Source organism: Heloderma suspectum, chromosome 6, assembly GCF_057233095.1.
Source record: "Heloderma suspectum isolate Gila_16-S chromosome 6, 16-S_ref, whole genome shotgun sequence".
Classification (NCBI taxonomy): Eukaryota; Metazoa; Chordata; class Lepidosauria; order Squamata; family Helodermatidae; genus Heloderma; species Heloderma suspectum.
In genome coordinates this window covers 57,182,304-57,208,243 of record NC_139463.1, presented here as the reverse complement: position 1 = coordinate 57,208,243, position 25,940 = coordinate 57,182,304, and the positions used below count along the sequence as shown (strand labels likewise).

Sequence of the window (25,940 nt, the reverse complement as noted above, 5' to 3'; positions counted from 1 at the left end):
CCCCAGCCTTGGTCTTCCTGTTTCCTCCTTCACTCCACTGAGTCCTCCCCCAGTTGCCCTGCTGCCGTCCTCAAACCTCCTCCCTCACCAAGCAACAGCAATGGGGTCCCCCAACCCCCAGATGACCAGGAGCACTTCAAAGCAAAGTGTTGGTCTCGAGCTGCCTGCCAGAGGAGGGCAACGAAGATGATCAGGGGACTGGAAACAAAGCCCTATGAAGAGAGACTGAAAGAGCGGGGCACATTTAGCCTTGAGAAGAGAAGACAGAGGGGAGATAGGATAACGCTCTTCGAGGACTTGAAAGGTTGTCCCACAGAGGAAGGCCAGGATCTCTTCTGGATCATCCCAGAATGCAGGACACGGAATCATGGGCTCAAGTGACAGGAAGCCAGATTCCGGCTGAACATCAGGAAAAACCTCCTGACTGTTAGAGCAAAATGAGAATGGATCCAATTCCCTAGGGAGGTGGTGGGCTCTCCCACACTGGAGGCGTTCAAGACAGGGCTGGACAGCCATCTGTCGGGGATGCTCTGACTTGGGTTCCTGCACTGAGCAGGGGGCTGGACTCGAGGGTCTTGCAGGCCCCTTCCAACCCTACTATTCTAAGATGCTACGCAACGGTGGGATGACGACGTCACGTAACGGAGCCGCGCCATTCAGCGGGTGGCCACTCATGACCGTGCAATACACTGGAGGTGCAGAAACGGCCATCGCAACGGAAGAGCGGAGGAGGTCTGGACGACGAGGAAGCGGGAGAGCGCCTTACGGGGAGCCCCTCAAATCCGGCTGCGCCCCTGAAAATAAGGGCAATAGGGACGCATCGCCCCGTCACGAGGGAGGAGGGAAGCAACTGGGCGAAACGCCGGCGGCTCGGAGAAAACTACATCTCCCGCCATGCCCCGCCTTCGCGGCCGGGCGGAACCCTCGAGCGCGCAGCGCGGGTTCCCCCGCCGCCAGTTCGGCGCAGGACCACTTCCGACGCAGCCCGGAAGCGCAGCGCCGGCCCCTCGGGAGGCGCGATGGCGGCTCGCACCGCGCTGCTGCTGCTGCTGGGGGCGGCGGCCGGGCCGGCCCCCGCGCGGGCTTCGCGGGGGGACCGGGAGCCCGTCTACCGGGACTGCCTGGCTCAGTGCGAGAGGCGCGACTGCTCTGGGGCCGGGCTGCGGCGCTTCCGCTCCCGCCAGCCGCTGTACATGAGCCTCGCAGGTACGGCGGGCGCCCGGCCGAGCTGAGGGGAGGCCGTGCCCGCCGGCGGGGGCGGGCGAGGCGGAGTCCTTCTTCGCGTAGCCGCGCCCACAAGCCGCGGCGCCGCCCACTTGGCCGCGGGGCAGGTCAGGTCGCCCTGGTGAAGGGGGGGTGCCCGACCATGTGCAGAGTGCCTTTCCCACACCAGTGGGTGGGTAGCGGCCTCCTGGAGTAGCGCCACCCCACTTGTGCACCTGCCTCTTTCAGGCTACAAAGCTGCTGGCTACTGCATTATTTTGTTCGTTTACTACGCTTGTATCCCACTATTTTTCCTCCGTAAGGAACCTGAGGCAGCGTACATCATTCGAAAACTGAGAGGGGAGGCTCTGTGCGCGATGAACAGCAGGAAGGAAAAGATCCCAAGGCGCCACCGAGTATGGTCATAGATAGAGATTTGCACAACGAATAAACAAATATATATATATATATATATAAAATATATATTTGGGGGTTGGACTCGTGGCCTTGTAGGCCCCTTCCAGTAGTAAGGTTGGAGGGGGCCTACAAGGCCCCAACCCCCAAATATATATAACATATATATTATATATATAATAAAAATTGTTTATTTGTTGCGCACATCTCTAAAATGCTCTGCTGTATGTGTTTTGAGACGACGTTTCTTCTTCATGAGCAATTACTCTCTCAGTCAAGCCTGCTTCTCTTTCTGTAGGAACAGCCAATAAAACAGGCTCTTTCCTACAGAAGCAGTCCTGACCAAGAGATTAATTGCTCCTGAAGAAGAGACTTCGTCTTGTAACATGCACAGCAGAGCATTTAGGAGATTTGCGCAACGAATAAACAATTATTATAGAACATACTCAGTGGCGCTTTGGGATCTTTTCCCTCCCGGTGTTTTTTGGCATACATAATCCTCTCCATTTTATTCTCACAGCAAGAACCCTGTGAGGTAGGTTGGGCTGAAAGTCTGTACCTGGCCCAAAGTGAGCTTCCGTGGCTGAGTGGGGACTAGAACCCTGTTAGTATCTTCCCCTCCTCTGTCTGGTGCAGCAAGTAGGATGGAGGAGCTGGGCAGGAGACAGACCACTAGCTTGTAACCTGTTCTGTTTTTGATGTTCATTTATTTATTCATTTCATTTCTATACCACCCAATAGCTGAAGCTCTCTGGGCCATTCACAGAACTGTTTTCAAAGCACCTCTCCTCAGAGAGACTCCACCCACCAATTGGGTCCTCCCATTGTTGTCAGCATCCTTGCAAGATTTATTTCTCCCTATTTCCTTTATGCCCTGCAGATGTTTTGGTCTACAGCACTCATCAGCCCCAGCCAGCGATGAGGAAGTTATAGGCTGCCCACCCCTGCTTTATGTCAGAAAGCTTATGGGCTAGACAGATAAAAAAATATTCTGAGTGGCTTAGGGTGCAATCCTAGGCATGTTTAGCTGGCTGGAGAATGCTGGGAGTTGTAGGACTTTTTTCTGTCCAAACATGCATAGCATTGCAATTGTAGCATTCCATGCTAGGTATGTGGTTCAACCTCTTATTTGTCCGCCAGGCTTATTTCAGGTTATAATCACTAAGCAAGAAGAAGCCACAATTCTTTAATTACTGGTTTCTTTCTGCATGATATAAAATGTAGGACCATTTACATGCAGCTGGATTCTACGCATGTTTACTCAGAAACAAGCCTCCTGGGTTCAGTTAAACATACTCCCAAGTAAGTAGAGTCTATGTGGTGTAGTGGTTAGACTAGGGCGGGGGAGACCCAGGTTACCCCCCCCCCCCAAATTCTCTCAGCCTCCCTCCCTCTCTCAGCCTACCTCACAGGGTGATTGTGATAATCAAATGTTGGAGAGCCATATATGCCACTTTATGCTCCTTGGAAGATAAACGGGATATAAACTAATAAGTAAAATAAATGCATATAGGTTTGCAGGCTTAAGCATTCCTCGTTCTGCCTCTCAGGAAAGCTTCACCACTGCCACCCCACCTCGCATTATATCTCCAGTTATGCATCTCAGCTAGAACTGGCAGATCCAAGTTTCAAAAATACATTTAATTCTGAGAAATCCACATGGGATATCAGACTATAGTTCTAATATAGATACTACATTTGCATTTTAGCTTTCTTTATCCCAAGCAGGTTAATGCCCATTTGGAAAGATGCAACACAGTCTTGGGGTACAATCCTATGCATATTTAGACAGGAAAAAAAATCCCAGCATTCCCCAGCCAGCCAAAAGTTGTAGGACTTTTTCTGCCTAAACATGCATGGGATTGTCCCCTTGATGTTTTAAAAAACCAAACACAATCGGCCTTAGGATTCCTGTTTGGTTTTGGCCATGGGAGGCTGGCCAGAACAAAATAAGCCCTGAGAGAGATGAATAAGCTACAGTCCCTTAAAATAAAACATACGTGGCAAATCTGGGCACCTTCCAAGCCCTCCCTACTCCTTTAACATTATTTCAATGAGTTCCATGGCTTTTGGGCATTGTCCAAATAAGCCCCTAACCCTAATTTTATCTGTTTCCCCCACCTGTATTCTAGGGTGGACCTGCAGAGATGACTGTAAATATGAATGTATGTGGCTGACTGTGGACCTTTACGTCCAGGAAGGATACAAAGTGCCTCAATTTCATGGAAAGGTAAGCCACGTTGTGAAGCCAAGTTGGCTCGCAAATATACAAAGCTGCATAATACCGGATCAGATTATTTGCCCATCCAGGACAGTCTGCTCTGACTGGCCGTGGTTCTGCAGGGCCATCGGCAGAGGTCTTTCTTGGCTTTACTGTGTGGGATTCTTTCAACTGGAGCTTCCCAGGATTGAACCTGCCACCTTTGAACTGAGACTGAGCCCGCAAAGCATGCTCTCTGGCACTGTGCTATGGCACCTGCACGCTAGGCAGCCGGGACATATTCCCCTATACATGGGCCTGCAGGAAGAAGCAGAGCAAACCGCACTGCAGTGCCTCTGCCATGTGTGTCTGTGGCGGTACATCTGTAACCAGCCCTTTTGCTACCTCCGCACATCAGGCTACAGATTGGGGGCGGGAGTAATCCTATAAACTAGTTGAAAGCATTCCTAGGCCGCCATAGCATGCTTGTTGTGTTCCCTTCCACAAAAATAAGTCTTCCAGGCCCATGAGAGCCAAACTATACATGACAATTGTGTGAATGGCATTGATTCCCACATCCATAGCAGCCTCAGGACCAGGTGGTGGGGAGAGGAATTTTAACTCTTTCTGCCCCTGCTGCAGACGCCACCAATATCACTTCTCTGGATCTACTGTTTGCATTTCAAGGAAAGCGTCTACTGATGCCAGTGAAAGCTTTCCTTCCGACGCAGATTGGGACCGCAGCAGGGAGGGTTACATTTCCCCAGCCCTTCCATGAGGATCCAGACCTGACCCCCTGCACCTGCTGTTTACTTTAAAAAAAATACCCCTATGCAATTGCTGAATGGGTTCATATCTAGTCTGGCCCTTTGTCTAGGGGAAAACAGATGGTGAAAGCTCATCCTTTCCTACCCCTTTTCTTTCACTGAGGTGTCTGGGACTGTTGGAAAACCACCCAGCTCCATTTCTCCTAATGTGCTTTTTTTCCACCTGCCCCATTAGGCATCCCATTTTGGGAATCCTGGCTTTAGTTCAGTGGTGAGCAACATGTGGCCCTCCAGATGTTTCTGGACTGCAACTCACCCCTAGTCAGCATAGCCACTGGTGAGGGATGATGGAAGTTGTAATCCAACAACACCTAGAGCACTACAAGTTGCCCACCCTTGCTTTAGTCCGGGATACCTGAAGCCATCCTGGGAAAAGGTGTGTACATCCTAATTTCTGGGCAGTGACATTCTTTTCCTTCTTGTTCTCCCCTCCACCCGCCTCCCCCATAGTGGCCCTTTTCCCGTTTCCTGTTTTTTCAGGAGCCTGCTTCTGCCTTTGCTTCATTCCTTAATGGACTTGCCAACTTAGTGATGCTGAACAGATACAAAGCCGTCGTTCCCCGCTCTTCTCCCATGTACCATACCTGCATCGCCTTTGCTTGGGTACGTCTCTTTTGAACCTTAGTTCCCCACCTTGACAGTCCTTTTGGCTTAGAGCAGCCTTCCCCAGCCAGGTGCCCACCAGATGTTTTGGGTGACATCTTCCAGGATTCCCGACCATCAGCCATGCAAGATGGAGCTGAAATCCCAAACGTTTGGAGGCCACCAGGTTGGGGAAGGCTTAGTTAGAGGGTCTTAACTCCCTTCTCCTTCAAGGAGGGGACAATGGTGTACACAGTGATAAGGGAGGGTGGCTCTTATTGCTCAAGGTCTTGATGGGAGGGAAGGAAACAACCAGGCCATCCCAGAAAGAGGACTAGCTGAAATGGCAAGCTCTCCACTCCTTGCTCCAATCTGTTTCAGGAAGGGCAGAATGAAGGGAGAGAGTAAGGACAGCATCCCTCATGCCTCTCTCAAGACTCAAGCTCCTCTCCACCAGTACCTTCCAGTGTTTGCTCTGCAGCTAAACTGACCTGATCTCATAGAAAGTGGTGTTTTCAGGATTTCTCTTTCTTCTCCTGCTCCCCACCCCTTCAGGTTTCTTTAAATGCCTGGTTCTGGTCTACCGTTTTCCATACTCGAGAAACAAATCTAACCGAGGTGAGCAGTTACGATCTTGTAACATGAAAACTTTGCAGAACCCAAATAGGGGTATTTGTTAATTTATAAACCATGCTTTCATCCCTAAAAGGTTTTCAGGGCGGTGCACATAAGACAACCTAAAAACAGTACAATAAAAACAACTGACAGTCTAAAGCCTGTGAGGTTTGGGGGAATTTTGAAAGCATGGCAAAAATCTTTCCAGTGAGTTTGATTTTGTTTCTAATAAAAATGAAATAGATTTTTGAAACCTCAAGTAAATAGCACAGCGTGCATGAGTCAATCTTCCAAATGAGTAAAGTTAGGCTCGTGATCTTCTCAAGCTCCATGACCATTATTTTTGTTATTTCTTATTTATAGAGCACCATAAATGTACATGGCATTTTACAACAAAGACAGGTTCTTGCCCCAAGAGGCTAACAATCTAATACTTGGTGGAGGGGAAGAGAGAAGGAGGCGGGAGTAAACAGGGGGAAAATATTATTTCATTTCAGTTACATGTCATTAGGCTTCATTTCAGTAGAGCGATGAGGTCTAACAGGTTGTGCCAAACTCATTTATTTATTACATTTCTTCTAAGGAGCTCAAGGTAGACGTGGTTCCCCCACCCCTTTTATCCTCACATCCACCCACTGAGGTAGGGATAGGCTGAGAGAAAAGTAGTGATTAGCCCAAGTGAGCTTTATGGCTGAGTGTGGATTTGAACCTAGTCCAGCACTGTAACCACTATGGCACAACCACAAGGGCTTTGTAGAAAAGATGGATTTGGGGGCAGATATATGAAGGAAGATATTATCAGGGTTAAGCCTTCCTGGAATGCTCCAGCCATGAACAGAAACAGCCAGGTGTCAAAATACTCTAAACAGATTGCAAGCCACATCTAGGGAGAAAGGAGCAGGGGAGAAACGGTTGAGCTTCATGTTATTTGAGAAAAAGCAGGGGGTAAAAAGCAGGGTACGTTTAAAGCTAGCATCTAGCATTGAGTGAGCCCTGGCCCAGGTCTCTAATTAAATTTGTTTTCCCACAGAAAATGGACTATTTCTGTGCATCAGCGGTCATTCTTCACTCTGTATACTTGTGTTGTGTCAGGTGAGCCTCTCTCTTTCTAACATCATTGGACAAAAAGACCTGTCTAGTCCAGCACCCTGTTTCCCGCGCTGACCAAGCAGATGCCCATGGGAAGCCTGCAAGCAAGGCCTGAGTTCAGTAGTTCTCTCCTGCTCCTGTTCCCCAGCAACTAGTAGGCAGAGGCACACTGGCTCTGATCCTGGAGGTAGCACGTGACCATTAGGACCAGCAGCAGTTGATAGCCTCCTCCTCCATGAATTGGTCTTATCCCCTTTTATAGCCATCCCAGTTGGTGGCCATCGCTACGTCCTGTGGCACCAAATTCCATAGCTGAACTATGCGCTGTGTGAAGAAGTACTGCCTTTTATCTGTCCGGAATCTTCCACCACCCACCTTCTTGTAATGACCCTGGGTTGTAGTACTATGAGAGAGGGAGAAAACCTTCCCTCTAGCCCTTTTCTCCATACCATGCATAATTTCTCTTTTTTTTTTTGTAATTTTCCGACTCTTTGGGATTGAAGGTGTGGCTGGAAGGATGGAAGGAGCAAAGCCTTTCTCGAGGCAAAACCCTGGTGGAGATGCATCTTGCTTTCGGTGGAGGCTTGCACGATTTCACCTCTGCCCTGCCATCTAAAGAGGAAGCTGTCCTCCCCTGAATGGTGGACAGGTGTATCCTCAGAAAGATGGAGTGGGGGTCTGCTTTGGCAACATTCTTACAAAGTAGCAATTTAAAAAGGAGTGAGTAGATTTACTGCCTGTCTCAGGAAGAGTTGCCACCATAGTTTCTGGCAGGATGCCTCTGCTTGTAAGATCTGTGTAACAAGCAGACATTGTACTGGATTTTTATTGCTGCACCTTCATGCTTGGAGAGGCTTTGCCTGTGCCATCTCTTCCTGCCGCACCAGAAGCCCTGCCAGAACAAAAGGGTAGTGCCCCCCCCTTGCCCCAAACGCACACATGTTACCTTCTCTTTACTGACCTTGCACACTTTTGATCCATCTAGCCCAGGACAGTTTACACCGACTGGCAGCCGTTCCTCAGAGCCTCAGGTCAAGAGAAGCCTTTCCTAAGCTTGCTACCAGAGATCCTTTTAGCTTGGCATCCCGAATGCCAAACGTGTGCTCTGTTGCTGAGCTATGGTCCCTCCCACAGGGCATGGTAAACCCAAGATCAGCATTTCTCAAGCTGTGCACCGGGACCCTCCAGCAGGTCTCAGCCCACTTTCAGGTGGGTCTTGGTGCTGCAGACCGCCTGCGTCATGGCCAAATGCTGCACCGGCAGGTGTGATGACGGGAGTTGGCTAGAAAGAAAGGCTAGTTTTTTAAAAAATAGTTTTTAAAAACAGGGAATAAAAAGGAACAGAATAAGAGAGGGAAGCTGTTACAGGGAGAAGTGAATGTAAAAGCAGCAGGCGGGAGGGATGGAAGAAACTGGGAGTTGGGGATTGGGTGCAAGTTAAGTGTAAAAGGAGAAGGGGGAAGAAATGTCAGGAGATGAGTAAGAATACTTTGAAAGCCATGTGGGGGGAAAGAGGAAAACAATATAAAATAAAAAGTTTTCTCTACTTAGAGCCTCTGGATCCACAAATTCTGCCTGAAATGAGGAACCTGAGTCATGATACCTCCAGAGCCAATGTCTGTACTTAACTTGAGGAAAGCTGAACTATGGAACTCCCTGCTACAAGGGAATAGCTGTGGCAAAAAAATTAACCATTTCCAAAGAGCGATTAGATACCAATATAAAATGATATTGGTCATCGTCAGCTGATTATGCCAAATTCCACCTCCATCTGCCACTATTTTGTGACTGGTGGGCCTCAGTCATTTTCAGCTCCCTCAAGAAGGTCCCGGGAGTAGAAGGTTTGTGAACCCCTGCCTTAGGTGTTGCCCTAATGAGGGGCTTATTCAGGAAAAAAAAACCCTGTTAACTGACTTTAAAACAGGCTTCATTAAGAACTGAATGAGGGCAAAGTGTTTGTTAACCTGAACCAAGTGTTTGTGGTCAGGTGGCTTATTACTAGCTGCCCTGGGAACATCAGATGCTGTCTTCTCCCGAGTTCGGTCTGTTGCACTCAGTAGTGTCCGCTCCACTGTCTGGCAGCAGTTCTGCAGGGTTTCCAGACAGAATCCTTTCCCAGCCCTACCGGAAGAGATGCTGTGGGTTGAACCAGGAGACTTTCTGCATGCAAAGCTCTGCCGCTAAGCTACAGCATTGAGGGTACTCATACTTAAAAGCGGGCTAGAACTCAGGTAGGCAACCTGCTGCCCTGCAGAGTTTTAGACAACAACTCCCCTCATCCTTGACCATGGGCCATGATAGCTGGGGCTTATGGGAGTTATAGTCCAAAACTTCTGCAGGGCGCCAGGCTGGCTACCCCAGGTACAACATTTTTAATGAGGAAGTAAAACGGAGCTGCTGGGGCTTAATTGTATCAGTTGTATAAGCAGAATTGTTCAGGGCAGCCAGTGCGTATTTCTACTTACTACCTTTTCCCTGGTCTGTCTTCAGAAAGAGAGTAAGCAGCTGGCACAGGTCTCACCTCCCTTTGTGTCCCGTTCCAGATTAGCACTTGACTTGCGATCATGAAAGAGATACTGACTTTCCCAAAATACTACCCCTGCTTGCCCAGACAGATACTTTGGAGTGCTTTCATCTTGGCCATTGCCGGAAGGCACTGCTTTTCTCATGGCCAGGCTTCTCCCCCCGCCACCATCCCCGGGTCATGCCTGGTTTCTCATTTCCCTCCATGCTGGTAAACCCTGAAGACTAGCAGGAATGGGGAATCCTTAAGAAGGGAAGTAACTGAGAGCTTCTCAGGGAGAATAGGGACTGGCGTGAAATAGCCGCAGCCACCACACACGAGGAGAACATGACAGTTCCGTGCTCCGCACGCCTCCTTCCCTGGGCGGAGAATGTGCAGACCCCCAGGTCCTCTCCCGTCCCCTCCTCTTACATACAGCTTCACAGTTCTCGGGTTGCGGGTGGTTCCAGATGGAGGGCTCCAAGGGTTGCCAGTCAAAAGATACCGTCTTTTCCTCTGGAACGGATTTTTTTATGGGGAAAAAAAAGTGTAGAAGAAGCAGTGGGAAAACACAGGAGGGCTACAAGATGAAGATGTCTGGACCCTCATAAAATTCTGTGAATGAGGTAGGACAGTGGGTAAAAGCCTCGTCTAGAAGCACCCTGTATCTGTAGTGTTTATTTTAAAACAGGAAAACTACTCCCAAACTCTGGCCCAAACCTTAAGAGGAAATGTGCATGGACAGGAAATGCCCAAACGGGAAGGACAACGAAGGACAAAGCAAAGCAAAATGTAAAGAACTACATCTAAGGAGAGTCAGAATAGTAGTGCCCTGCCTGGAATGAGTTAGGGCTTCCTGCTACAGCTGTGACCAGCCAAGGTTCTCTTCCAGAAGGGAGAAGAATGCCTTCACGTTCTGTCCATTCAGTTTTCTCGGCAGCAGGCCTGGCCTTCGCAGCTGAAGGCAAGCAGGCCAAGAACGATCCACACAATATCCTACAGCCCTTGGCAGTGTCTTCAGCGCCGTCTGCTTTTTCTTGCAGGACCCTGGGCCTGAAACGTCGAGCCTTTGCCACTGTTTTTGGGAGTTTCCTCTTCCTCTTCCTGGCCTGCCACGTCTCGTACCTGACCCTCGTGCGCTTTGACTATGGTTACAACATGACTGCCAATGTGGCAATCGGTGAGGCCTGATGGGACGACGTTCATTTCTTTTCCAGGCAAAGATTGCTGTGAACGGTTGGGCTGACGGTGGCAGGGCTGGCTCTGCGGCCCAGCAGATCAACGCTGCACAGCATCCTGCCTGAATGCCTCAACCGCTTTTAGTTGAAAGGCTAAATATCTAAAAGGTTGAATAGGCGTCCCTGCCTTGTTCTTTCGCTGTTTACTGGAAATGTTCTGCCCTCAGTAGCAGTTACTTTCACACTGCAGTATAAGCTAATGCTGGAAGCTCCAGCATGATCTGCCACCGATATTGCTGCTAGATTATGCCGGTGGCCCATTTGTTTCCCAGCAAAATATAAAGTGCTGGTTCTGACCTTTAAGGCCTTACATGCTCTAGGTCCGAGGTGCCTCCGGGAGCACTTTCTCCCTGCGTCCCAGTCCGCCACCTAAGGTCCTCCGAGAGCTCCCTGCTGCGGCTGCCTACGGTGAGATGGGCAGCCACACGCTAGAGGGCCTTTTCCTTGGCCGCCTGTCAACTGTGGAATGACCTGCCAGTTGAAACGCGCCTGATGACTTCCTTGAAGGTTTTTAAGCAGGCATTAAAGACGCCGTTATTCCGGCGGGCCTTCCTGTTTGAGAACTCTGGTTTCTCTTTGTTGACTGTTAACATACTGTTTTTATGCTGTGTTGTTTTTATTGTTGGATTTTCGGTTAAATTGTTTTTAACTTTGTACACCTAGAAAGAAATACCTAGAGTATTTGTATATAGGCAGATTAATGAATAATAAATGAATAATAGATTCCCTCGAAATCGAAATTCAGCAAGAGGGGCAATGTAAAACTGGTTAGAGCCAGACTAGGACCAATGCGGTCGTACCCAAAACCACAGCGGAGCTTGTGTTCTCCAGCCCACAGCCCCTGTTGTCAGTTTTGGGGGGTTGCAGAGCAGAACAGGGCTCTTGAAGTCTGAAGGGTGGCGGCGGCAGGCCAGAAGGCGCTCCCCTGGCAGAGACAGCCAGCTGCTGGTACTTGCACCAGGCCTCTCCACTCCAGAAGGTTCCTGTGGCCTGCAGACGGTGCCCACCCTGCTCCCTTCTGTGTCCTAGGGGACTCTGGGTCCGGAGTGTGCATGGTCCAAAGTAGCTTCCTAGCCCGGGTTCCAGCCTTGGCCCCTGCAGTTCCTGGTTCATGCCAGAGAATCCCTGACTCGTGGCTCAGACACGGCTTGGAGGCAGGTCCTTCTAGAAGATTGGGGGCTATTCCTGGGAACTCACGACATTCCTTGGAATTTGCGGAGGAGGAGGAAGCTGTTGGGGCCAGGGCTCCAAAGTGCTGCTGGTGCATCCCCATGCCCACGGGATCTGATGCCCTGCCCCCCTGCAGCTACTGAGTGATGCCACGGATACTAACATGAGGCATTATCCCCTCCCTCCCTCTGCTGCACCTTGCAGGCCTCCTCAACCTCTTCTGGTGGCTGGGTTGGTGCATGAGGAACCAGCAGCGCCTGCCCTACGTCTGGAAGTGCCTGGTGGTTGTGCTCCTCCTGCAGGCCCTGGCCCTCCTGGAGCTCCTGGACTTCCCGCCTCTGTTTTGGGTCTTCGATGCCCACGCCATCTGGCACATCAGCACCATCCCTGTCAATGTCCTTTTCTACAGGTCAGCCTGGGTTGTGCGCCTCGCATCTTTGCATCCTCACTTGTGTACCTTCTCCCACTTGAGCTCTGAGATCGCTGCCCACAATGTGGCGACAGCCCGTTGCCTTATTTCACCCACGGGCAACCCACAGCCCACATGTGGCTCTCTGTGTGGGCTGCAGAACTCCCCACTCCGCCCCCCAGCTGATCAGCCTCACCTGGGGGGAAGGAACAGAGCACTGCTTCCCCACGGTTATTAGCAGCGAGGAAACAACGATCTGCATCAGAATTTCTAGGGACAGCGGGGGAGAGGCGTGAACCTCCCTCTCTTCCCGGTGATCCTGGTGCTGACTGCTATTTCCTCGCTGCTGGCAGGAGCAAGGAAACGGCCTAGAACCTGCCCCACCGCCCCTTCCCCGGATCTCAGCAGGCAGGGAGGGGAGGTTTGAACCCCCCCATCCCTGTGCGCGCGCATGCACAGAGCCCCACTCCACCTCTGGGCATTGTACGTTGTTCTGGAATGGTTGAATGACCTGAATGAGGCTTTTGGGGAGCCCTACAAGAAGAGTCGCTGAAAGACCCCAGACTTGTATTTAAGAATCAGTCTGATATTCCCGACTCTTGACCCCTGGACGAAAAGACCTTGAAGTTTTGATTTGTCTGTAGTGATGTTTGTCTGTTGGGATTAGCTTGGTTACCCACCGGGCTGCTTCGGACCCATTTGGTGCAGGTCCTGAGGTTAGATGGGACCAAATTTACAGTATGCAGCCCTTGGGGCCAAAAAGCCCAGCTCTGCCTTATTTAGAAGGTTTTAAAAAAGAACCAGAGGAATTCATGGAAAAGTGTAGTTCTACCAACCACGAACAGCTGTAATAACTAAGAATGAAAACGGCATGTCCAGAGGCAGCTTATGACCTACAGCAGGGGTGGTGAGCCTCTGGCCCACCAGGTGTTGCTGGACTATAATTCCATCATCCCTGACCATTGCCCATGCCGGCTCGGGCTGGTGGGAGTTGCGATCCGGCAACATCTGGAGGGCCACAGGTGGGAACCGACTCCTGATCTACCACATACTCAGCCCCAAAGGCTGGTAAATGTTGGAATCCCTGGACTGTAGCCAGTCCCATGTGAAACTGTAGCCCTGTCTCATCATATGCCATCATGAAACAAGGCTACATGTATTTTGGCCAGAGCATAAGGTGTAGGCCGTGTAGTTCTTGCAGCTGCTATTTCTGGAGGCTTGCTTTTCAGAGTTTCATGTGTATCCTGTTACTGTGCACATGTGAAGCGTTGGCGCGTTGTGGGTGGGACTAGCACGACGAGGCAAGGGAAAAGTTGGTGCATGGCCAGAGGTGGATACATTGTCAGTTCTCTGGCTCAGTGCAGATTCTCCTGAAAAGACCAGCGGATAAACGTCAGTTCGCAGCTAGCCCTGTCCGTCACTTGCCGGTCACTCCAGTAACTTGCTTATTCCTCTCCTCGTAGTTTCCTCGTTGATGACAGCCTCTATCTTTTGAAGGCCAACTCCCACGTTCTTAAAATAGACTAAAGCCCTGGGTGAACATCGCTTGGGAAAGAGCATTGACCTCTACAGAAGACATGCATTGACTATTTCCAGCATCGCAGGGGTGCCCTGCTTTAAGCCTTCCTTGTTCTGAGAATCAGTGACAATTTGCACTCCTTGTTTCTGTCCTTTAGACTTCTAAAGCATCCATATCTGGATTCTGTTGCCATGGTGTAATAAACTGACTGCCTTTTTTCCTGGATGCATCAGGGTATACTTCTAATTTCCCCCGGAACTTGTTTTGTGTTCCTCATTTTGCCTTTCCAACTCTTTTCATGCTTCTCTGGGGAAAACAGGAACAGTTTTGCTTGTTCTACTCAATTCTGTTGTCTTTTTCTTTTCTCTCTCAAGCAGCTCTATGGGATTAGATCTGCTGGTCCAAATGGCTTTGCTAAAGGGATTTCAAAACCAGCATTGAAGAGGGCAGTAGGAGCTTCAGCAAGCCGGAATATGGAGAAACCTTGTTTGTGCTGTGGCATGCTATCGGCAACTGGAAGCATCAACTGTTTCAGGAAAGCGGTCTAATTATGCTGCCTTTCTTGACAGATTACTTTTGTTCTTCTTTGCCAGGCTATTAGGAACCTCTATGAACTACTTCCTTGCCTGTAATGAGAAAAAGAGAAGATACATTCTCTGTTGCAGTGACTTCTAAAACAGAGCAAAAACATGGTGCTGGTCTCAACCCTCCTAGAAGATACACCCTCTGACTTTGAAACGTTGCATACGTACATAATCCCATATTGGTTATAATGAATTATTCCTTGTTGGCATGGGCACTCTGTACATGCTCAGGCACACTCAGTTCATTATTTAATATTACTATCGCACGTGCTCCAGAAGCACCGGCATTCAGGTTTGAGGCCCGCAGGCTATGGCTCAAATTAACTCCCAGCTGGATGTGGGAAATCTTTTTACTTAACAGCAACAACAAAAGCGATTGGCATGAATCTGTGAAAGTTAAATCACAAAGACTATTCCTACCAGGCTGTGGAAGCTAGCTGAGAGTTTTCAGGTTGAAATGCAAGCCGGATCTAGAGAGGAAATAAACAGTATTTCTCCTTTCCTTCTACATATCTGCTCTCTGGTTTTGAAACAGCAATATAGACACCGTAGAGTGGAGTGGTTTTGTGTGTGTGTCTGATACGACTCGCTCCAGCCAAAGTTCCATCCAGTCCAGCACTCTGCATCTGCTGCCTCTGGGAAGCTCGCAAGCAAGGCCTAACAGGAGGATCCATCCCTTGTTTTTTGTCCTAAGCAGCTTTGAGGGTTGATGTCTCAGGTTCCATTTTGGCTCCTGCCACTAAGAGCCCCTGCTGGACCAATGAAGACCCTGTGAACTCAGTATGTGAAGCCTAGACATCTCCTCTTTGCTTTTGGTGTTCACCTGCCTATTTTTCTATCTTTTTGGAGGGCTTGCAGTTAAGGAAAGTTCCTTTCTGATCTGTGGCTGAGATAAGTTACCTGGATATATCTAGCAAGGAATGTTGATTTCTTGCAGCTTCCCAGAGACAGGTGGCGCAAGTCTCCGGAGCTCATACTAGTGACGTGACATAAGATTTACACGGCGTAAGACCAGCAAGAACACGTGAGCATTTTCTGTCTCTAGGAAAAACTGCAAGAAAAACAGAGAAAGGAGGAGGAGGCCAAAAGTGCCTTTTATGCGAAGAGTGCCAAAGGGTTCCACAGTTACCCAACACAAGAAAAGAACCATAGTTAAAAGAACAAGGCACCGTGGGTTGCTGATGTGGGCACTATAGCTCCAGTCAGCCGCCAGGTGGCAATAGATGCCAATTCACCAGTGATCTGGAAGGAAGGTGCGTTTAATCTGACCTCATCGAAACAATAGACTTTGGTTTTATTATTTTAATGCAGTGATGTTCAAACTGGGAACTGTGGGTTTTAAAAGATGATCAGGGGTTACTCTGTGAGAAGACTGGCAGTTGATAGCCAGGCTTCCCTGAAAGACAGTTTGTTCACCATCACCCCTCATCTCTTGCAGTACACGGCCACAGGGGAGGCAGGTGTGCCCTCCGTTGCACTGCTCTGCATCATCTGGGTGTATGTTCTTGACCGTCTCCCAGAATCTTTTGCAAGGTGTGAAGGTTCTTTGGCAGCTGGCTCCATGTTGAAAGGGTTTACTGGAGATAGGAAGTTAAAAACGACACCATTTTAGTAGGTCACGTTTGCCATATAACACATTTTCACTTTAGACCTTGGAAGAGAAAAAGGACTAGAGGGGCAAGAGTCCACCTTTCTCCAGGGCCGCCACCACCCCTTGCAGGGATCTAGTGCCTTGAAAGGCTGTATGATGGGCCAGAACTCCGCACACAACGCTTTCTTTACTGTTGCAGCATTTCTTTGTCAAGAAGTGTGGCCTGTTCTGCCTGCTGTTAAAAGCACAGAAAGAACCCTGCCAAGAAAAATGGAGGCACGCCCTTCTGCCATGTGCGTGGCAGGATTTGCCCTCCCCCATAAACCCCTGCTGTGGAGCTTAAAGTATGCCAAAAGGCAAGAATGGGAGCAAATGAGGACTACTACACTTGGCTGGCAGAACAGATGACAGAAATCTAAATTTAAAATAGGTTTAAGTTAATGGTATAAATGTGCTCAGTAATCGGTTGTTGAGTAGAGTTTTACTTGCCAGACCCAAATCCTGAGAGGGCCCCCTTGCCTATAAGAACTGCAATCTTGGCTGGGAGATGATCGATGAACACTTGCATTGTAGGAACAAAGTGCAAAGTCCAAGAGCGGTATATTCCTTGCTGCACACGTACCATGCGAATTCAGCATGTGGCCACGAATTCAGTATTCCGTTTTCAAGTTCTTAAGAAACTAACAGTAGAATGCTGTGCATGTCTACTCAGAAGTAAGCCTTATTAAGTTCAGTGGGACTTACTCCCAGGTGTGTTGGTTGGTATAGGACTGCAGCCCTAGGCTTGAAAATGTGTGGGCGATATCTGGTGGAGTTTCAACAACCAAGGGCAACAAGGAGTCCTTTAGCACCTTAAAGATGTGTGGGTCTTTAGGGTGTTGTAGGGCTACCCCTCTGGAAGGAGGCAAAAGGGAGCCAAGAAAGTGGTCAAAGAGTGGAGCTTAATGCCCTGTATACCTCCTTGCTCCCCCCCATGACTAGCAGGATCAGAATAAATCAGGCAAAATAAGTCATGTACGAATTTGAACACAATATATACAGGTTGCATAGTTCAACATTTCATGTGGGTTTCTTTTTTAAAAAAGAAGCAAGCAGGATCCCTGAACGACCTGACTGTGTTCTGCAACCCAGCATCAGAGTTGCAGAATGTGCTGAAAGTGTAGGAGCCCCCCATGCCAGAGAGAGAAGGGCCCTGCTCTTGCTGTGGTCTGCCGGTGTCCTCCGCAGGCAGGCCTGACTCGAGAGGAAGAGGCCCCTGCCTCTGCTGCTACCCACAACGCTAGTCCAGCAAGGCCAGGGAGCTGACTGGGGAAAGGAGCAGAGTTGCGGCTAGCAGCCAGGTACTTCACATAGCAGCGCACCGGGGGGAGCCTGATTTTGGCCTTCTTCACCATCCAGTTGCCAGGGACAACTTTTCTTCCCTTCTTTGGAAGACTGAAACAGATTTTGATTTACAAATTTTCTCCCTGTTTTAAAGCATGAATTGATACCTGTAACAAAATGTTGTGGCGTGAATTGCTCCTGTTCAGTGTGCCAGCCAGCCATGCCTTCTTCCAGGGTACTCCATCCCGTTCCCCCCACTGTGACCCCATTTTCTGTCTTCTCCTCCTCCCAACAGCCAGCCAGCATTCTGTGCCCACTGAGCATGCTGTTTTTGGGGTGTCCCCGGCTTTATGCTTTTTTCTAAAGGTTTTTTGTACTTCTGCAAATGGTGGTGCTCTCCCAAGCCTTCTGATGCCCCCCCCCCCCTTGTGTGTGGATGGTGCCAGTCTGTTCGCATAAGGATCCCTGAAAGAGTTCAGTACATATTGAAAGAGTTTGGAGAAAGAGTTTGGAGAAAGAGTTCAGTACATATTGAAGCAGTGTGGCGTTGTGTTTAGAGTGTTGGACTGGGACTCGGGAGACCCGGGTTCACCATGGAGCTCACTGGGTGACTTTGAGCCAGTCGCTGACTCTCAGCCTAACCTACCTCACAGGGTTGTTGTGAGGATAATATGGAGAGGAGGAGGACCATGTATGCCTCCTTGGGCTCCTTGGAGGAAAGACAGGTTATGAATGTAACAAATAAATAAGTAAAATAATGGAATACCCAGAGCGAAGAAAAGATGCCACTCGTAGCCAACGCAGTGTGATAGAAGGGGTTCCTCTGTCCGTATGTTGGGTTTGGGCTACTTGGCCCTGGAACATTTGGTGGCTGGTTAGAAGCACAGAAAAAAGGGGGTGGCGGCAGGAAAATAGGGAAACACAGAAAGGTTTTTTTGAAAGGCAGATAAAAGCCAAAAGTCACAAGCTAGCAAAGGGGGAACAGGGTGACTTGGACGTCCATCACGCAGGCTTCCTGGGCCAGGTCAGCTGGAGTCCGTCGGCATCCTCCAGCAGGGCCTGGCCGAACCAGTGGAGCTCCTTTGCCGTCCCTCGGCAGCATGCGGCAGGCTGCCGTGTCCCAGGTCACATCTCGGTAGCGCCGTTCTCACTCTCCCAGCAGCCGCCCCACATGTGCTAGTGAAAAGTGGTGTGTGCTGAGGAGGGATGCAGGGAAATGCATAAGAGGGAGATGCAGCAAGAGGGCCGGGTCCAGCCCGAGCCATTGTAGTGCCTGAGACAGAAGACCCAAATGGTCCGTCCCGTCCCGTCCCGTCCCCCACAAGGTAAAGGACATTCATTTTTGATGGTGCCGGACATCTGCGGTACGGCCAGCCCCAAAGACAGCGTTCCTTCCCCCTCCGCCCTAGACAGAATTTGGGATGGCATTTTCCCCTAAACAGGAATGGTGGGATAACCTTTCACGTTTCCCCAAGTCCCTTCCAGGGCCATTCTGCATCGCATAATGTGGGGAAAAGTGCTATGTTCAGTCTTTCATTACAATATTGCATAGGCAGCAGTTATGTATATTCTGTCCAGACTACATCTGTTCCGGGCCTGGCCAACCGGTGACCCACCAAGCCAAATGCAGCATTCCAGCCACCCATAGTGGCCTGGCAAGTGCTTTACAACCCCCTTATTTTTGCTGTCGCAGGCAGGCAACAAAAACAGATTTAATTGAAACACTATCTAGTTGCTTGATGGGTTACTTTGTGCAGGCTTCAACTGGGGGTGGGGAGGCATTGCTGTATCTCATTTGTGCCAGCCTTTCGGTTTCAGAATAGAAAACTCTTTTGAAACTAAGTCTCAGCTGATGTGTGTGCAATTCCAGTAAAACAGAACGATAATTAAATTTTAGCTCTGAACTCCTGACTGCCTGATTTAGCCATTCGCAACTGTCAGGAAAATCCCTGTGCCATAATAACATCCCTTTAATCTCCACTTGCCTTTGAAACCCAAGTTCAAGGGCAGCAGCTGAAATCCTAGGGTTCCATGGTGGGAAGAAAGTTTACAGACTAGCAGAGCCAATGACTGACAGTGGCAAGCAACCCATCCTGTAGGCACATGCTCCAGTCCAGCAAAAGCAGCCCATGCACGGAAGACTGATCTGCTCTGCCGGCTGTACAAAAGCTTGTGTGTTGCATGAATGATACCATCATCCAATGAGGTAATGCATGCTTAACCGCGTAGGGTATCTATAGACACAATGGATGTGCACTCTTATGCACCAGCAGTTCCTTGGATCAGGGCCCTGTAAACAAGCAGTACTACCTGTGAGGTAGAAGCAGAACACAAAGCAGTAAGAGAGCAGCATAATTCTGATGTGGTAAATGGACTGTACTGTACCACATCAGAAGACTTGTACTTGCAAAACATTTCCTGCAAGCAGAAACACTCCCAGGGAGAGGGAGGGTCTAGAACCCTCGTCCCTGGGATCCCTGGTTTTTTATGGGCAGGGAAGTTTTGTTGGTGTGGAGGAACATCCAGTCAGGTAAGCCCCCACCTCTGCTTTGACGTGGCATAACCAAAACATGCATGTTTGTTCTTTAATGACTGCAGCACTACATTATGACTTTGCATGTATGAATGGACTGTTGTCGATCACACACCAGAGGCAGAGAATTCTCATGTCCTCTCAAAGACAATGCTTTCAATGGAATCAGATCAGACATTCAACTATGTTTCATCGAGTGTTCGGTGGTGTATGTGAACATGTAAACTAGCCCCTTTAGTGTATAACTGCTGTAATTTAGGGATCAGGGCCATGATCTAAAGAACTGTGGAACCCAGAGAAGGGTTTATTTCCAGTATTTCCATCCTATCTTATTTATTTATTTACTACCCACTTTTTACCAAAAAATAGCACTCAAGGCAGCTTACAGAGCCAATTAGAATTTATTAAAACAATACATTAAAATACAATAAAGACATCACAATTACAGGGGGGAAATATTAAAAACAGCACCCAACCTACCAGACCAATTTACAGGCGAAAGCGCTTCTTAAAGAAAGTGGCCTTTGCCTGCCAGTGGAAGGACAGCAGAGAAGGAGCAAACTTCGTTTCCCTTAGGAGGGAGTTCCATAGCCTGGGAGCTCACACTGAAAAGACCCTCTTTGGTCACCATCAAAGGTTTGCAGCCCCATCTAAAAGTCATCAGGGACATAGCTCAGCAAACTTCTCCAGGGTGTGTGTGTTGGGGGGAATACAACAGAAAAAGTCCTGCTTGTTGAAATCAATTGACCTCATGCAGCGGTGAACATAGAGCAGAGCACCCTGTGCAGATCTTAATGGGTGACAGAGGGACATTAGAGGAGGGGAGGTCTGGCGGATAGGCAGGCCCCAGGTTACCAAAGATAAGTTAAACCCAGCATTTTGAACATGCCCAGGTGTTGCCAGGTAGCTAATGCAACTGCTGTAGTATCGGTTGTCTATGCTCCTGCCTCCACACATTGTCCAGAAGATAAGCAGCAGTGTTCTGCATCAACTGAAGCTTCTGAGTTGGCTTCAAGGGCAGCCCCATGTAAAGCACGTTGCAGTAGACAATCCAAGAGATTGCAAAGGTGTGTGTGAGTATGATACGGTCCTCGTTCTCCAAGAAGAAGCCTAGCCTATGCAATAGATATAATTGATAGTTCCAGCTGCCATCACCAAGTGCATCATCACCCACCCATAGTTCCAATGGGCTAACAGTATCCCCATCAGCCACAGGTAAGATCACTCCTTCTAGAGTATCCAGCATGGGGACCAACATAACTTCCATCTTGCCTGGATTCAAGCTCACCCATTAACTATTGCCTCTTCACAATGGCTTAGCCCTGGACTGCACGGAATTCGTCAGGCAATTGTGGCGTTTGAGAACACACCAGCTTAATTGTAGCTAAGCAGCCAGCAGGACCATTTTGGAACCTATACCTAGTCTAAGCAGAACAGTGAGGTAAGGGTAGTGTAAGAGATATTGGGCTCTGCTGCCTACCTGAGTCTTCCAGATGGGGGAGGCTAATTTTCACGTTCTAGCCTGGCAAAGGCCTGCAGATAACCACACATAAGGATGTGAAAGAGAGAAACGCAGCAGGCCACGTGATTAGCGGGTGGCCAGGCGGAGGCTGGCAAGCAGGCACCCTGGTCAGTGGGCAAGTCCTGTGGTGCCTCCGCTCCTTAGGAAGCCATGCCAGTAATGGCGCTTCCGGGCAAGGCATCTGTGGTGCCACCACCCTGGCTCCATCACAGGACTTCTCAGTGCTGCTTCCGTCTTTTTGTCGTACTGCAGAAAATCCATGGAGGAGGACAAGAGGGAACAGCTGCACAGTGCTTTCTAATGGATAGTGCTAGGAGCCCTGCTCCATCTGGAAGCACCCTAAGAGTAGGCTGATCATATTTCCTTGAGACAAAAACGGGATATTGGGATGACAAAAATGGGACAGGGTTATGTAATATTCCATATACATGAAAAACCACAATATAACAAAACAACTGCAGCTCCCTTTGTGGCCTCTGAGGCTATAAGAGACCTAAAAAAACAACCTAAACTGAACTCACTGCAAAAGAACATGGAAAGGGGCGCAAATGAATAACACTAATTTATTGCATATACACACAAAAAACACTCATAAATATACATATATAGAATACTTATAAAATATCACATGAGCAGTAAACAAATCTGTATGGCATACCACACTGAACACTAATGCAGGACTGCAGTGGCCAGACTGCAAAAAATCATAAACATACACCAAAAAGGAAAAAAGAAGGAATGAACACCCCGACTGCTATCACAAGCCAGTATATGCTAATGTCCCAGCAGAGAGTTCCGCTGTAATAAAAAAATAGCTAACAGCCTGTTGAACCGAAATATGGGTCTGAAAAGTCTGAATCAAACTGAATGTAGGGCAGAAAGAATCTTGATGGGCGGAATGATGGTAGAAATAACAGCAAGACTCACCCTCCTGGCTCCCACACGCTGAATGGGGCTCAGCGACCGCCTCTCGAATCCCCCGCCACTGCAGACAAGCGAGGGGGCGGCGTCCGATCGTCGCTCGCTCAAGAAGCCTGGCCCTGGCTGGACAAAGGAAACGGACCTTCCTCTTTCGCCACACTAGCAGTTTTACTGCACGCATTGATTAGCACAGAGCCTTATGATAAACGCGTTCAGTTTTTTACAAAAAATTAAAAACGGGACAAAACTGACATTTATATTAAAACGACAGGACAGTCGGGAAATATGAAAAAAAACGGTACTGTCCCGTTTAAAACGGTACGTATGGTCAGCCTATCAAGGCCAGCACCTCTATCAGCCTACATATATCCCGGGCAAACCCTGGTCACTGCTAGGATTCCACTTGTCCAGTGACATGCCTGCCACAGATTTAAGGTGGCAGCATGTTGGCGCCATTCAATAGTCTGGAGTGGTACCTGTTGCTTTCTCCCAACGGGCCTTTGGGAGAACGGGAGCTTTGGATACCAGATTTGTTCATCAGGTCAAACTTCATGTTACGTTAAATGTGCAGTTTGGGCTTGCTTAATTTTTCCTCTCTAAATAGAAGCTGTGAGAGAGAGAGAGAGAGAGAGAGAGAGAGAGAGAGTGTGTGTGTGTGTGTGTGTGTGTGTGTGTGTGTGTGTAGGTCAATTAGGATTGGGTCTGTGGCAAGGGAGGAGGGTCGTTTTTTTTAAATCCTTTACCCCTGATGAAACACCTATTGGACACTGCTGGGAGAAAAGCCAATGGCAGCTTTCCTCCCAACTTAGCTGTGTGCACGCGTATGTGCTATTTTCATCAGGATTGTGCTGTAGTGGTTAAGCATTACACACACACACACACACACATGGATCCTGATTCCCTCCCCCACCTCCCCACTGATGGTGGCTACTTAAAGTAGAAAAACTAAACACATAAGGCCAACGTATAGGTTTAATATAATGTGTAGCTTGGCCCTTATGGCTGCTCATGTAAAACAGATTCAGACTCTAGCTATGTGTGTTCTCGGCAAAGTATATGGGGAGTTTCCTCTTAGATTTCTGCCTTGATCTCACAAACACATGTGGTAGTAAACCTGTGTCTGGCTGTACCAGACTGCAGCTGGGGTGGGGTAGCTCACGCATCTGAGTGCTCCTCCATCACACAACACAAAACTAGGCATGCCAGGGAGAAGTTTAAGCTGGTAGACCCTTGTCCCTGATATGCTGGCTTTCTATGTGCGGGGTGGTGGTGGTGGTGTATGGAGGAATATTTAATCACACAGATTTCTCTCGCCCCCGCACACACACATGTATGGTCTGAAGCGGCACTGCCCACACCCAGGTTTAGAACCTCTGTGAGAACTGGGTTCCTGCACCGGTGCAGGGAGTTCCGCTCCCTCCTTCACCAAGTGCGATCAGCTCCCTGGCATTGGGGTGAATACAAAGGGTGAGAAGGGGGCTCCTCAGAGTACTTGAGCCCTAGGTTCTCAGTTCTCAGGAATCAATCACTGGGTGAACAAGAACGGGATGCAGGTCCATACTGTTCGTACAGTGTATTTGCCCACAAGGAGGATTGCCTTTATCGGAGTCAGGACATCCCAAAATTCTTGCATTATTTTTCAGGGAGATGAAGACATCCTTCTCCCTCTGGTGGCAGACAGGAGCCCAGGAGCCCAGGACAGATGCACCAGGCACTGTCTGCAAGAGCGACACTTCAAATGTACTTACAGAACAGTTAACTCCTTTGAGCAATCTAAGGATATTATTATCCCCACAGCCTGCCTTGAAATATTGTGAGGATACCTTGCTTTGGTCTTCCTCCACACTTGCACCACGGCCAAGAGAATTCACCTCCCGTCCACCACATGTTGGACCACACAGCAACCCAGCATTGTGTCAGAGAATGGGAAAACGCCCCTCCCTTGCTGGTGCTTCTCTCATGCACTGTCTTTCACGCTGGGCTCAGGAGAACCCTGGGGTTCCTTTGAAGTTTATCGGGTACCTCGGTTAGAAGATCAGCAAGTGCAACCTGCAACAAATGTTACAGTGTGGGGTGTTCCCATTCACTGATCACTGACCCTTTTCCAGGACAGGCTAGGGCTAGGACTGTGCTATCGTCCCCCAGACCAGAATACTCAGAGTGACCTTGAGATGGAAAAGAAAATCAGGGAGGCCCCCAAACAAGGAAGTGTTATAATAATGGGAGACTTCAATTACCCCCACATTGACTAGATAAATGCATGTTCCAGTCAAGACAAACAGGTTAAATTTCTGGATGCCTTAAACGATCATGTCCTAGAACAGTTGGTCATGGAATGGACCAGAGGGAAGGCGACCTTGGATTTAATCCTAAGTGGTGTTGCCCAGGATCTAGTACGAGATGTAAATGTTGTTGAACCAGTTGCAAACAGTGGCCACAGTGCGATCAGATTTAACATATATTTAAGTGGAAAATTACCCAGGAAGTCCAACACAGTCACATTTGACTTCAAAAGAGGAAACTTCTCTAAAATGAGGGAACTAGTGAAAAGGAAATTGAAAGGGGGAGTCGAGGATTCAATCCTTTCAAAATGCTTGGAGATTACTCAAAACCACAGTAATAGAAGCCCAGCTAAAACGTCTATCACAGGTTAGGAAAGGTAGCACCAAGTCAAAGAAGTTGCCGGTATGGCTAATGAGCAGTGCCAAGGAAACTATTAGAGAAAAGAGGGCTTCCTTCAGAAAATGGAAGTCTTGCCCATGTGAAGAAAACAAAACGGAGCACAAGCTTGCACAAAGGTGATGCAAGCAGACAATAAGAGATGCAGAAACACATTTTGAAGAGCATATCGCTAACAACATCAAGGCCAACAATAAAGAACTCCTTAAATATATATCAGAAGCAGAAAACCAGCTAGGGAGGCAGTTGGACTATTGGATGATAATGGAGTTAAAGGAGTACTGAAGGAGGACAAGGAGATTGCAGAGAAACTAAATGAATTCTTCTTCACTGCAAAAGATATAGGACAGATACCTGTGCCTGAATGGATGTTTTCAGGAAAGGAGTTTGAGGAACTGGGACAAATAGTGGTGACTAAAGATGAAGTTCTCAACCTTATTGATAAATTGAAAGCAAATAAATCACTAGGCCCAGATGGAATCCATCCTAGAGTTCTCAAAGAACTAAAATATGAAATTGCTGATTTTCTAACCAAAATATGCAAAATATCCCAAAGATCAACCCCTATACCAGAGGCCTGGAAGGTGGCCAATGTAACACCAATTTTCAAAAAGGGATCCAAGGGAGATCCGGGAAATTACAGGCCAGGTAGCTTAACATCTATTCTGGGTTAACTGGTTGAAGGCATTATTAAAGATAAAATTAGGAAGCATATAGAAGGACAAGCCCTGCTGAAAAAGAATCAACACGGCTTCCGCAAAGGTAAGTCCTGTCTCGCTAACCTTTTAGAGTTCTTTGAGAGTGTCAATAAACATGTAGACAGGAGTGATCTGGTAGATGTTGTTTACTTGGACTTCCAAAAGGCTTTGGACAAAATCCCTCACCAAAGACTCCTGAGCAAACTTAGCAGTCATGGAATCAGAGGAGAGGTCCTCTTATGGATCAGTAACTGGTTAAAGAATAGAAGGCTGAGAATAGGAATAAATGGTAAATTTTCCCAATGGAGAGAAGTAAATAG

General features: G+C 48.5%; 1 protein-coding gene across 7 annotated transcripts; it reads left to right on the top strand.

Moving 5' to 3' along the window:
• The first annotated feature begins 1,001 nt into the window (after positions 1-1,001).
• PGAP3 (post-GPI attachment to proteins phospholipase 3) lies at positions 1,002-19,161 on the top strand. 7 transcript variants are annotated; one of them, XM_084804508.1, is made up of 8 exons: positions 1,002-1,206; positions 3,750-3,847; positions 5,095-5,247; positions 5,782-5,844; positions 6,872-6,933; positions 10,477-10,613; positions 12,046-12,250; positions 14,363-19,161. In XM_084804508.1, exons 1-8 carry the CDS (start codon positions 1,020-1,022, stop codon positions 14,442-14,444), a joined length of 987 nt encoding a protein of 328 aa, XP_084660634.1. In that variant the 5' UTR covers positions 1,002-1,019; the 3' UTR covers positions 14,445-19,161. The 7 variants fall into 7 exon arrangements, with proteins under 7 accessions (XP_084660634.1, XP_084660635.1, XP_084660640.1 ...); XM_084804509.1 differs by having other exon boundaries at positions 14,144-18,027; XM_084804514.1 differs by having other exon boundaries at positions 5,125-5,247; positions 14,147-18,003.
• Positions 19,162-25,940: the final 6,779 nt, after the last annotated feature.